This window comes from Poromitra crassiceps (genome assembly GCF_964638095.1).
Source record: "Poromitra crassiceps genome assembly, chromosome: 4".
Taxonomy (NCBI): domain Eukaryota; kingdom Metazoa; phylum Chordata; class Actinopteri; order Beryciformes; family Melamphaidae; genus Poromitra; species Poromitra crassiceps.
The window spans coordinates 16,081,527-16,095,860 of NC_139626.1; the positions used below are offsets into that span (position 1 = coordinate 16,081,527).

Sequence of the window (14,334 nt, forward strand, 5' to 3'; positions counted from 1 at the left end):
AGAGATAAAGAATGTGCAGTGGTCATATCAATATTCAGAGATAAAGAATGTGCAGCAGTCATATCAATATTCAGAGATAAAGGATGTGCAGCGGTCATATCAATATTCAGAGATAAAGGATGTGCAGCAGTCATATCAATATTCAGAGATAAAGGATGTGCAGCAGTCATATCAATATTCAGAGATAAAGAATGTGCAGTGGTCATATCAATATTCAGAGATAAAGAATGTGCAGTGGTCATATCAATATTCAGAGATAAAGAATGTGCAGCAGTCATATCAATATTCAGAGATAAAGAATGTGCAGTGGTCATATCAATATTCAGAGATAAAGAATGTGCAGCAGTCATATCAATATTCAGAGATAAAGGATGTGCAGCAGTCATATCAATATTCAGAGATAAAGAATGTGCAGTGGTCATATCAATATTCAGAGATAAAGGATGTGCAGTGGTCATATCAATATTCAGAGATAAAGAATGTGCAGCAGTCATATCAATATTCAGAGATAAAGGATGTGCAGCAGTCATATCAATATTCAGAGATAAAGAATGTGCAGTGGTCATATCAATATTCAGAGATAAAGGATGTGCAGTGGTCATATCAATATTCAGAGATAAAGAATGTGCAGCGGTCATATCAATATTCAGAGATAAAGAATGTGCAGTGGTCATATCAATATTCAGAGATAAAGAATGTGCAGCGGTCATATCAATATTCAGAGATAAAGGATGTGCAGTGGTCATATCAATATTCAGAGATAAAGAATGTGCAGTGGTCATATCAATATTCAGAGATAAAGAATGTGCAGCGGTCATATCAATATTCAGAGATAAAGGATGTGCAGTGGTCATATCAATATTCAGAGATAAAGAATGTGCAGTGGTCATATCAATATTCAGAGATAAAGGATGTGCAGTGGTCATATCAATATTCAGAGATAAAGAATGTGCAGTGGTCATATCAATATTCAGAGATAAAGAATGTGCAGCGGTCATATCAATATTCAGAGATAAAGAATGTGCAGTGGTCATATCAATATTCAGAGATAAAGAATGTGCAGCAGTCATATCAATATTCAGAGATAAAGAATGTGCAGTGGTCATATCAATATTCAGAGATAAAGGATGTGCAGCAGTCATATCAATATTCAGAGATAAAGAATGTGCAGCAGTCATATCAATATTCAGAGATAAAGGATGTGCAGTGGTCATATCAATATTCAGAGATAAAGAATGTGCAGCAGTCATATCAATATTCAGAGATAAAGGATGTGCAGCAGTCATATCAATATTCAGAGATAAAGAATGTGCAGTGGTCATATCAATATTCAGAGATAAAGGATGTGCAGTGGTCATATCAATATTCAGAGATAAAGAATGTGCAGCAGTCATATCAATATTCAGAGATAAAGGATGTGCAGCAGTCATATCAATATTCAGAGATAAAGAATGTGCAGTGGTCATATCAATATTCAGAGATAAAGGATGTGCAGTGGTCATATCAATATTCAGAGATAAAGAATGTGCAGCGGTCATATCAATATTCAGAGATAAAGAATGTGCAGTGGTCATATCAATATTCAGAGATAAAGAATGTGCAGCGGTCATATCAATATTCAGAGATAAAGGATGTGCAGTGGTCATATCAATATTCAGAGATAAAGAATGTGCAGTGGTCATATCAATATTCAGAGATAAAGAATGTGCAGCGGTCATATCAATATTCAGAGATAAAGGATGTGCAGTGGTCATATCAATATTCAGAGATAAAGAATGTGCAGTGGTCATATCAATATTCAGAGATAAAGGATGTGCAGTGGTCATATCAATATTCAGAGATAAAGAATGTGCAGTGGTCATATCAATATTCAGAGATAAAGAATGTGCAGCGGTCATATCAATATTCAGAGATAAAGAATGTGCAGTGGTCATATCAATATTCAGAGATAAAGAATGTGCAGCAGTCATATCAATATTCAGAGATAAAGAATGTGCAGTGGTCATATCAATATTCAGAGATAAAGGATGTGCAGCAGTCATATCAATATTCAGAGATAAAGAATGTGCAGCAGTCATATCAATATTCAGAGATAAAGAATGTGCAGCGGTCATATCAATATTCAGAGATAAAGAATGTGCAGCAGTCATATCAATATTCAGAGATAAAGAATGTGCAGTGGTCATATCAATATTCAGAGATAAAGGATGTGCAGCAGTCATATCAATATTCAGAGATAAAGAATGTGCAGCAGTCATATCAATATTCAGAGATAAAGGATGTGCAGTGGTCATATCAATATTCAGAGATAAAGAATGTGCAGTTGTCATATCAATATTCAGAGATAAAGAATGTGCAGCGGTCATATCAATATTCAGAGATAAAGGATGTGCAGTGGTCATATCAATATTCAGAGATAAAGGATGTGCAGTGGTCATATCAATATTCAGAGATAAAGAATGTGCAGTGGTCATATCAATATTCAGAGATAAAGAATGTGCAGTGGTCATATCAATATTCAGAGATAAAGAATGTGCAGTGGTCATATCAATATTCAGAGATAAAGAATGTGCAGCGGTCATATCAATATTCAGAGATAAAGGATGTGCAGCAGTCATATCAATATTCAGAGATAAAGGATGTGCAGTGGTCATATCAATATTCAGAGATAAAGGGAAAATAGGAAAATATCTACACTAAAAGACAAAATCACAACATTGTGCAGTCAAATATCTCCAATATATACATGAATAGGAGGAGTGTTAAGTAGGCATTAAATAGGAATTGACAGCCCAAGCGGTGCGCAATGTAGTTACAAGAGTAATCTAATGGAGTAGAAAGTTGTGCTAGAAGTAGCAGCTATAATACCTTAATGTAACTAGTGTAGTCCAGCTGCTGTTGCTGTAAAGTGACGATTTTAGCTTATGCTAAAATCATAACTGTTGTATTTTGTCAGATGAGGCAAGAGAAGAAGGCATGGATGCCTTTATGATCTCATGAGCTTCGGACAGTGAGATTGCTGTTTGTTTTGCTCTGGAAGGTACCTGGACGCCATAGAGAGAGCGCTGGCAGAAGGTGAGGTGGTCCTGATAGAGAACCTGGGGGAGAGCGTGGATCCTGTTCTTGGACCTCTACTGGGCCGAGAAACCATCAAAAAGGGCAGGTGAGAAACTCTCCAAGATGGCACACACAACACACACCCTACTATCTTATTTCCTTTCAATGTTTTTTGCCACAGCGATATCACTGTTGAGAGAGAGGCAAATTCAGGTGGGGGTTGAAGCTAGCGCTGAAACGTTTAATCGATTGAGGTGTAATAATCGCTTATTATTGTCATGGGCGATTAATTGTTTTAGTCCACACCAAAGACCAAACATTTGCTTGTTGCAGCCTCACAAATGCTGAGATTTGCTTGATTGTTTCCATTTCGCATCATTATGAAATTAAATCTGTAGGGTTTTCTGGCTGCTGGTCAGACTTAGTCATGGGCGTAACCATGCATTATTTGGGGTGGAGGGGCATCTGTGGCTGACATTGGAGACACATTTTATCGCCACCGGTAAAGAAATTAAACCCTGTCTGCCGGTGCGAGTACAACCCCAGTTTCCTGTTCACATAACAACATGTACGCCAACAGGTACATCAAGATCGGAGACAAGGAGTGCGAGTACAACCCCAGTTTCCGCCTCATCCTGCACACTAAGCTGGCCAGCCCCCATTACCAGCCTGAGCTGCAGGCCCAGTGCACCTTGATGAACTTCACGGTGACCAGAGACGGCCTGGAGGAGCAGCTGCTGGCTGCTGTGGTCAGCATGGAGAGACCAGACCTGGAAGAGCTGAAGGTGAGCAGTAGACAGTATCAGTAGAGGTGGAGGGGAGCGTTAACACATACAGTACAGCAGGGCCTGGAGGATCAGTTACTGACACAGTTCACATAGAATAGAATACAGTGGAATACAGTAGTATAAAGTGGAATATACTGTATGTAGCATAACGTAGAACAGAACAGAATGCAATACAATCTATCTCTATATATCTCTATATCAAATTGAGTATGTGGGCTCTGTTTGTTTCAAGTTCTGTGTTCGGCCACAGCTATGCCGCTTTACGTGCGATTGGGCTGAAACCTTCAGGGTGTGTAAGGGACACCTGTGTGGGTGACCTGACGGAGATTTCAGATTCAGATTTTTTAATTAGCAAATGATGTGATGTCATCAGTGATGATGTCAAAAGTGATGTCATAAGGGCGCACAAACTGGTCTGTCAGATAAACTGTGTACACGATGGCTCCCTTCGATGGCACACACACACACACACACACACACACACACACACACACACACACACACACACCGGGCGCCCCAATAGGGCAGGCGAGGCCAAGCAGCGGCCTCGCCTGTTCAAGACAATGCAATATAATACAATACAACATGATACAATATGATACAATACAATACAATACATGTACAAATGAAGATCAAACGTTTATTTATTTGTATTTGTTATTACGGTGTTGCTCACAGACTGGCACAGCTGTCTAGAAAGGGTTTGTCTGTATGTTCCCACAAAAGTAGACCAATCACAGCTCACGCTGCTACTGTAGGTGTGCCTGATGCATCAAACAGCACAGAAGTCAAAGGAGGCACATGTGATTCTCAGCCCACCAGAAGTGTTAATATTTGCGCAAATAAGCAAACATGGCAATATTTTAGTTGAATATAGATGCAAAAGCTATGTAAGTAAACTTGCTTTTCAGAAATATCGCTATTCAGAATGTCCCAGCAGCGGATCACGGCTCTCTCAACCTGGCTGGGAAGGGGCTGTCTGCCTGGGGAGAACCGCATGCCGGTTCCCTGCTCTGGGACCAGCCAGGTGCTGTAACCTGGATTAATGGCAAACTAAGTGGATGTATGACAATTATGAGACTTTGGGTCCCTCACTTAGGGAGACTGCGCATCTGTGTGCTTGTGTGTGTGTGTGTGTGTGTGTGTGTGTGTGTGTGTGTGTGTGTGTGTGTGTGTGTGTGTGTGTGTGTGTGTGTGTGTGTGTGTGTGTGTGTGTGTGTGTGTGCGCGCGCGTGTGCGTGCGTGTGCCTGTTCGTCAATGCATGTGTTGTATGTGCATGAGCCTGTGTGTGCAAGTATCGTAAAATGAGAATACTTTTCAGGGTGCAAAGTTTAGCATTTTAACATGAATAAATTATGGCCACGTGAATTTCATGGCCTTCGTATAATTACGGTAAACAAACGAGACCATCGCTGAGTAGTGATGCATGACAAATTTCTGGAGTCATTTCCAACTCCTGATAACTCCCAATAGCCGATTCTCATCGCTATAATTGACTCCTCGACTCCAAGCTACACTGGAGACTGCTGTGCAGCATGTAAAAAGTCTGAGCCATGGCAACTCTTTCGTGGCCTAAAGCCTAAAGCGAATTCACGCAAATGAAGAAATCTGAATAATGTTTAACCTTACATGCATGAATGGATCTTTTTTACAGTCCCATCTCCTCCATAGCGTTCTAATTAGTGCTGCATGATTAATCGAATCACAATCGCGATCGAATTACGAATCGAATTACATAACTGCAAAAGGGTGCGATTATTAAAACAAAAAAACAAAAAAACATCTGTGTGTGTGCCTTGTCTAACTAACGTTACATGTGACACAGCAGATAAACAAACACGTTTCTCTGCTATCACACTGGACATCATCCTGCAAATACAGTAGTGTTGTGCATAACGTTAACATAAACATACCCCTAGAGAGGGCAGCCATGAGATCGCTATCAGCTGGCTAAGCTAAGTAACTAGCCGATCAGAAAAGCATGTAAACAGCCATGTGATTAGTGAGAAAGTCGGTAAAAGAATGAGAGCTGCGGGTGCTTATGCAGAACTAGTGCGCAAAAAGTGAAAAAACACTCCAGTCAGTCAGTTTGCACATGACGCCTTCAGTGTCTGCATGTACTGTAACCTCCTTTAAGAGAGCCTGGTGACGCGATGTTAACGTAACCTCTCTCTCAAAGAAGTCATGCGAGTGTGGCGTTTAAGGCCATGTGTAATCTGTTGCTACAAAAGAAATAAACTGGGTGTGTATTACTCATTGTATTACTGGACAGACATGTAACTAACTTTGCAGTCTGATCCATCTTACACAGCCTATGTGCTGTAACACAGTGCTGCAGTTTATATTTTTCGGTTGTGTTTCTTTTTTCTAGGTTTGAGACAGGCAAATGTCTCAAACATAGACTGATATCACAGGATGTTGTGAAGAGTACATGGCTATATACTTTGTAAAGATTTTATTAAAAAAATATTTTATATGTTTTGAAAGATAATTTTATTTCAAATTGTTTTATTTATTTATTTTGATATTTCATGTATTTTCGTCTCTGATACCGTGAAACCGTGGTATTTTTGTCCAAGGTTATCATACCGTCAAAAACTCATAACCGGCACATTCCTAGATACCATTTGTTTATTATATCGCAATCACAATCGCAAATGGCAATATTGTCCACAATAATCACTAATCGCACCTTTTCCCCAAATCGTGCAGCACTAGTTGTAATCAGTGCTCGGCTCAGTATCCCTGGCAGGCAGCGTGTACAGTACAGTATGGCTGGCTCTGCTCTGTGGATGTACCATGACAAACAGAAAGGGAGTCAACCATGAAAACACCCCCCAAATGAAGTGCCTTTCCTAAGTTCCATCCAGATGTGCTTGTAACTCAAAGTCTATATTTACAAGCAACACTGCAAGTATTGTAGAAGAACTTTTTCTACTTAAGGTTTCTCTTGCAAATTTCACAAGTCATTTTTCACTGGGAGGCATCGTGTACACAGACACTTTATCTGACAGGCCAGTGGGTGAGCAGTCGACTAAGCACAAAATGCACACTGCCTTTTGAATGAGATGTCCTGCCAGGAGAATTCAGTTTTTTTACAACCTGGACCTTATTTCCAGCTTTAAATATGAGTTTGAAGTCACCCTGAGAAGTTTGGTTTGATTAGCATCAGCAGAAATGATCATTAGTTTTGATTGCCAGCTAAAAACGAGGAATACGGGGCATGTGAAACGCTTATATTTACGTTCTATAAATAGCTTATTTTCCGACGCAGTGGCTCATATCCTTATTATATCATACAGACAACGAGGAAATTAACGATGCATTACCTTGGTGCAGCTGGCTCATCCTGCTCTGTTTGCTGTCCATCACATTGGAAGATAGCAGCTCCCGTTCCACCGTTGCTCATTTTCTAATCCATTATGACGTTATTCCATACGGGCGGCCATTGAATTCAAATGAATCGTCTATATTCACGAAAACAGATAAATATCAGCAGTGTTTTACCATGTTAGCCTACATAACGGCTACAGAGCAAGTCACCCGGATGTGACAGAAGCACATCCGGGGCAGGTCATAGTTGACTTGCAGCCTGTTTGTTGTGTAGCTTAGCCTAGCCTAGCTTAGTAGATATTTATCTGATTTCAAGATGATGGATGATTTATTTGAATTTGATGGCTGCACCTATTTATTCTCCTTTAATGTTAAAGCAGCTGGCCTTTTGTTATTTTATGTGCAGACAAAAACATCATTGGATGTATAAACGGACAGATACCAAGAGTTAGCCGTTTAGATTCGCAGAGTCAGCAGCTTTGTTTGAGACAAGGAATTGATTCATTTGGGGATTGATTTACAGTGTATACCAGACTCTACACTGCATTTTACACTGTGCGCCACTGGCTCAGATTTGACTGGAAATATGCAGGTCCGCTTTACGTCACTAAGCAAGTTTGCTTTATGGCACAAAACAGGAAAAAGGTGCTGCTCTTCCAGCTCAAACGGAGCGGCAACTTTCAGCGTTTCTACTGTAGCAACGGAAGATGTTGAAATGAGTGAAAAGTCAATTACTCTCAACATGTTTATCCTCTTCAGGAAAGCAAAGAGGATCACAGGTATTACTTGAACGTATTAAATAAGAGTTACAGTAATAATAGTGCTAATCCAATAATCCTAAATCAGACTTCTTTTGCTCTTTTGAAAGTGCACACAGTCACCGTTGGCACTGTCGCTGTGTTACTCTCCCATTTATCATCAAGGGAGCAGCTCCAGCAATGGTGACGGCATCCTCCAGGGAATTTGTCTGCCTTGACTATCTTTGGCTTGTTTATGTTCACAAATCCAGGCATAACTCTCCAAAATCAAAGGAAAAGCATAGCAGAATTTCTTTAAGGTGTGTGTTTTTTTTATGTAAATGATGCTCTTTGTTCTGCAGACCTTTCAACCTTCCCCTGCGCCCAGGGGAAAGGTAGAAAATGCTATTGTTTCTCCGTTGCTCGGTGGTGGAGCTGCCCACCGGCCGCAGCTTCGCCTGTCATGGCCGGTCAGAGTTAATGGCTGGCTCAGTACACAGCGTACAGTGCAGCAGAGTAATGAGCAGCGCAGCCATCAGACCCACGGTGTGGTGGCGCTGCACAGTGTGGTGCAGCTCTGCATGTCAATGCACAGAACCAAGTGAAAATGGGCTTGATGAAAGCTAAAGATGCCACACGCCCATCTCATCGTCAAGCCGGGCTTTTGATGTCAGCTGTTTGAAACGGATCGGCCGGTGGCGCTGCTGCATCGCGGCAATTAAAGCAGGCATTGACACACCACGTCCACTGTCCCTTAACTGTGGCTCTCGTTAGTTTGAGGGAAAGAAACTGAAATCCCGCTCCCACTCGGAACGCGTGTGGCGCTCCGGAGTGATCAGAACGGGCGACAATTTAAGGTTAAGTGTATTTGATATGGACATCACAGAGCATTGGAGATGTAACATACCTGTACATGTATGCACAACAACCAGATACACAGTGTTTATAGCGGAGCGCTAATTTTCAACACCTGTCCACAGGCGGCTTTTACATTCAAATACACCCCAAAGGAAATACCCAAAAAGAAACATAATCAAATATAAAACCACGTGAGTAAAGCTATACATACTGTACAAATGTATTGCCAAGGTCACTAGATGCTGAAGACTTTTTAAGGGCAAAGTCACGCCTTTTCATTAATTGTCAGATATCTTGACCAAACATGGAAGAGCGCTTCTTTTAGGGCTGCTCCTCCATGTTTTAGTGTCTCTGTCAATTAATGCATTCATAGTTGTCATAAAATGTTCACAGCAGGTATTCAAAGATGTACACACAATACAGTACACACAATGTACACACGATGTACACACAATACAGTACACACAATGTACACACGATGTACACACAATGTACACACAATACAGACATAATACACAGAGTTCCACCAGAGGTCTACAAGGGTATTAAGTGTGAGAACACAGTTGTTTCTCTTTTAACCATGCCTTACTGTAATAGCCCTGTTAAAAACATTACAACATTTGAAAAAGTCTGTTAGCGGGGTCAGGCGGATTTACTACAACACCATCCTATTTACATTTTTATGATTTTCACCAGGAGCCCTTTTTTGCATTTAGGCCTCTGTGCTCTGGGCAGTGCTTTATTCAGACCTGTAGGGACAAATCAGCATTTTTAATAATTGGACAGAATGTGAGGGAAAGAAGTTATTTTAAGCCGCGTGTCCCCTCAGCATAATGGAGGGGAGAAGTGAAATGTGATTTAATGAACCTTGTTTAATTAGCATTTCACTGAGATGGGAGGATGAGAGTGAGAGAGGAAAAAAGAGCACACGATCTGGAGCGCACTTATCATTTTAATTAACGCTGAAAGTTGGGGGGGGGGGTGGGGGGGGGGTCGTTGTGTACTCTCTAAGCACCTTGCTATCAAAACAAGGCTCTGTTGTGTTGTCGGTAAACAGCCTGCGCTGATAACAATCATCTGACTGATAGGGGGCTGCAAATTGGCTGTACCTGTTTATATTCTCTCAATGACTCTTCTCCATGATACCTTTAATGAGGTTAGCGTCGCCACTGAGCCGTAAGACGACTGCCGGGTGAAAGAGCGTTACGTTACGGCATTTAGCTCGTTTAGCTCGGCCCACGACCAGCTAAAGAGATTAAAATGTCAACTCGGCTTTTTTGGGGGGGAGAGTGGCACCGAGGGATCGCAAGGCAAGCTTTTATAACCAACTCCTCCACTCCCCCTCTGTGCGTATCAGTGTGTGTACCCCCCCCCCACCCTATGTGCCTTTTACCACAATAACCAACTCCTCCACTCCCCCTCTGTGCGTATCAGTGTGTGTACCCCCCCCCCACCCTATGTGCCTTTTACCACAATAACCAACTCCTCCACTCCTCCTCTGTGCGTGTCAGTGTGTGTACCCCCCCCCCACCCTATGTGCCTTTTACCACAATAACCAACTCCTCCACTCCTCCTCTGTGCGTGTCAGTGTGTGTACCCCCCCCCCACCCTATGTGCCTTTTACCACAATAACCAACTCCTCCACTCCTCCTCTGTGCGTATCAGTGTGTGTACCCCCCCCCACCCTATGTGCCTTTTACCACAATAACCAACTCCTCCACTCCCCCTCTGTGCGTATCAGTGTGTGTACCCCCCCCCCACCCTATGTGCCTTTTACCACAATAACCAACTCCTCCACTCCTCCTCTGTGCGTATCAGTGTGTGTACCCCCCCCCCCACCCTATGTGCCTTTTACCACAATAACCAACTCCTCCACTCCTCCTCTGTGCGTGTCAGTGTGTGTACCCCCCCCCCACCCTATGTGCCTTTTACCACAATAACCAACTCCTCCACTCCTCCTCTGTGCGTGTCAGTGTGTGTACCCCCCCCCCACCCTATGTGCCTTTTACCACAATAACCAACTCCTCCACTCCTCCTCTGTGCGTATCAGTGTGTGTACCCCCCCCCCACCCTATGTGCCTTTTACCACAATAACCAACTCCTCCACTCCTCCTCTGTGCGTGTCAGTGTGTGTACCCCCCCCCCACCCTATGTGCCTTTTACCACAATAACCAACTCCTCCACTCCTCCTCTGTGCGTGTCAGTGTGTGTACCCCCCCCCCACCCTATGTGCCTTTTACCACAATAACCAACTCCTCCACTCCTCCTCTGTGCGTGTCAGTGTGTGTACCCCCCCCCCATCCTATGTGCCTTTTACCACAATAACCAACTCCTCCACTCCTCTGTGCGTATCAGTGTGTGTACCCCCCCCCCCCACCCTATGTGCCTTTTACCACAATAACCAACTCCTCCACTCCTCCTCTGTGCGTATCAGTGTGTGTACCCCCCCCCCACCCTATGTGCCTTTTACCACAATAACCAACTCCTCCACTCCTCTGTGCGTATCAGTGTGTGTACCCCCCCCCCCCCCCACCCTATGTGCCTTTTACCACAATAACCAACTCCTCCACTCCTCCTCTGTGCGTATCAGTGTGTGTACCCCCCCCCACCCTATGTGCCTTTTACCACAATAACCAACTCCTCCACTCCTCCTCTGTGCGTGTCAGTGTGTGTACCCCCCCCCCCACCCTATGTGCCTTTTACCACAATAACCAACTCCTCCACTCCTCCTCTGTGCGTGTCAGTGTGTGTACCCCCCCCCCCCACCCTATGTGCCTTTTACCACAATAACCAACTCCTCCACTCCTCCTCTGTGCGTGTCAGTGTGTGTACCCCCCCCCCCCACCCTATGTGCCTTTTACCACAATAACCAACTCCTCCACTCCTCTGTGCGTGTCAGTGTGTGTACCCCCCCCCCCACCCTATGTGCCTTTTACCACAATAACCAACTCCTCCACTCCTCTGTGCGTGTCAGTGTGTGTACCCCCCCATGTGCCTTTTTACCACAATAACCAACCCCTCCACTCCCCCTCTGTGCGTGTCAGTGTGTGTACCCCCCCCCCCACCCTATGTGCCTTTTACCACAATAACCAACTCCTCCACTCCCCCTCTGTGCGTGTCAGTGTGTGTACCCCCCCCACCCTATGTGCCTTTTACCACAATAACCAACTCCTCCACTCCCCCTCTGTGCGTGTCAGTGTGTGTACCCCCCCCCCCACCCTATGTGCCTTTTACCACAATAACCAACTCCTCCACTCCTCTGTGCGTGTCAGTGTGTGTACCCCCCCATGTGCCTTTTTACCACAATAACCAACTCCTCCACTCCCCCTCTGTGCGTATCAGTGTGTGTACCCCCCCACCCTATGTGCCTTTTACCACAATAACCAACTCCTCCACTCCTCTGTGCGTATCAGTGTGTGTACCCCCCCACCACCCCACCTCCCCATGCACCTTTGCGTGTATATATAGTGCTTCTCCGACACAATGCTCACATTCTTACACAGGGTTTCGCCGTTAATGAGAACTAAAATGCCCCACTTCCCAAATGACCTTAACAGGGCTGCTCTGTGGCACTCGCTAATCATTTGCCTAAAAATGATAGATGTATTATCTCATTTTAATCCCAATTAGGGCGTTCTGCTGACTGGTTAATTGTTTGTTTTTCCCAGGCAAGGGTAATTACATGTACAATATGCCAGAGGAGAGCTAATCGTTAATAACCGACTCATTATTGGATCCAGTTGGGAATGTTTTGATGTGGTGAGCGTTTCCTTCCAAGAGCCCTGAGGAGTGGGGCAGCAGAAGGTCAAGGTTGACTCACAATGTCCCCCTGGCTTAAATGTCCACCCCTCAAAGCAGTCCCTCCCTGTGCGTATCCTCTAGGTCTTCGGATCTAACCAGCAGTGTTGTCAACTCTTTCCCAAGGAAAGTAGCTATTGGCTGCTCAGAAAGTCGCTAGATGACGTCACACGCTAATTTGCATATCAACTTATGCATGCTGTTGTGAGATATTAAAGCCTCGATCAGTAACTTTTTCACCTTAATATAACAGCTTTTTAGTCATTGAACATGGTCCAATGTATTCTAAGAGGGGGAATGTCACCTCTATTGGTCCCACACCGCCCTCCAAAGGCCTCTCTTTGCACTATGCATTTTTGATTTTTGTGCTGTTGTAGGTACGGATTCTACTCGGGTTACGGATTCGGCTCGCCCTACCGGAAGTGCTCGGCTCGGGGTCCACAACGGGATCTAACCCATGGGTCTAACCATAACCCTAACCCTGATTCATATTGTCATGTCTATCATGTCTGATAACATCAGTAGTTTAGCGTTAGCTTGTTAGCTAATCTAAAGCGGTCAGCCACTTTGCCCACGTTAAGCGCACCACGTGCGATAAACCAATCAAATGCCTACACGAGCGATTTCTGAAGGTGAGCCAGATCTGCACCGACACCGGCGTCCCGGAGGCAGCATGTGCAGCATACTGTGTGCATGCGCTGTGTACAGCGGAAGAAGCGCTGTGTTCAGGAAAACAAGGAAGTAACTCGGTGCGGATTTGCTACGAAAATGACGATAAATGATAAATAGTTATTCTTCTACATTCTCATAAGCTACAGTAGTGTTAACTTCCTTTAACTGGTGAACCCCCTCAAGGACCCCAGGTGGTCCCAGGACCCGTGTTGATATAAAAAATACATGTCAGTACCTTCCCAAAATGGCCACAAATCATCCCTGTTTAATAGCATGAAATTCAGATTCCAATCTAGAGCATATAAGATGTAACAAGGCAGAGGCTCAATTAGTTTTAACAGTGGTGTAAAATACTGCTCATAGGAAATACTGTCATAAAGAGAGCAATTTAACAGTGTGCTCTCCTCATGTATCTGCTCCCCTAGTGCCATCTAAGCTCAGTATGTGTTTTGTCATGGAAACGAGGAGGAGGAGGAGGAGGAGGAGGAGGAGGAGGAGGAGGAGGAGGAGGAGGAAGAGGAGGAGGAGGAGGAGGGCTCCTAGGTGAATAGATAGTGTTGAGGGAAGATCACACTCTCCCAAAAAAACAACGCTGGGAGTAGACAAATCTTACAACAATGAAAAGGTTGTCGAGGCTCCTATGAAGGGAAAAGTTCAATAAAGCAAAGTCATTATCAGCAACAAGCACTAATGAAGGACAAAGCAGGGGATGAAGCAATAAAGGAGAAGAAAGACAGCATGTCCCGTCGACTTTGTGCCGCGAGCACCTCTCCAACCTCTCCAACGCCACGTTTTGAAGAAGTTTCTCTTAGACGCTTTTGTTGTTTCGACTAAAACAAAGAGGGGAAAACAGTTCAAGCTTTATTAGAAGAATGGGTGCACTAATCCATATGGTGAGGTGTGAGTGAAGCCAATTACCACTAAGCTCTGTGTGTGTGTGTGTGTGTGTGTGTGTGTGTGTGTGTGTGTGTGTGTGTGTGTGTGTGTGTGTGTGTGTGTGTGCGGGGGGGTGCATATTTATGGCTTGCTCATGCATGAGTGTCTGTGTTTGTGCTCAAAATGCAGCTTTGCGTTTTGGTTGCTTTGTGTA

At 43.8% G+C, this 14,334-nt stretch overlaps 1 protein-coding gene across 2 annotated transcripts in view; it reads left to right on the forward strand.

The window, feature by feature from the left end:
- The window catches only part of dnah9 (dynein, axonemal, heavy chain 9), a gene marked incomplete at both ends in the record, with an annotated part of 165,710 nt that overhangs the window by 111,759 nt on the left and 39,617 nt on the right, over positions 1-14,334 (forward strand). For both annotated transcript variants that reach the window (XM_083635122.1, XM_083635123.1), the window contains 2 exons: positions 3,041-3,163; positions 3,638-3,842. In XM_083635122.1, the coding sequence (XP_083491248.1) occupies positions 3,041-3,163; positions 3,638-3,842 (328 nt within the window). The remainder of the gene's footprint in view (positions 1-3,040; positions 3,164-3,637; positions 3,843-14,334) is intronic.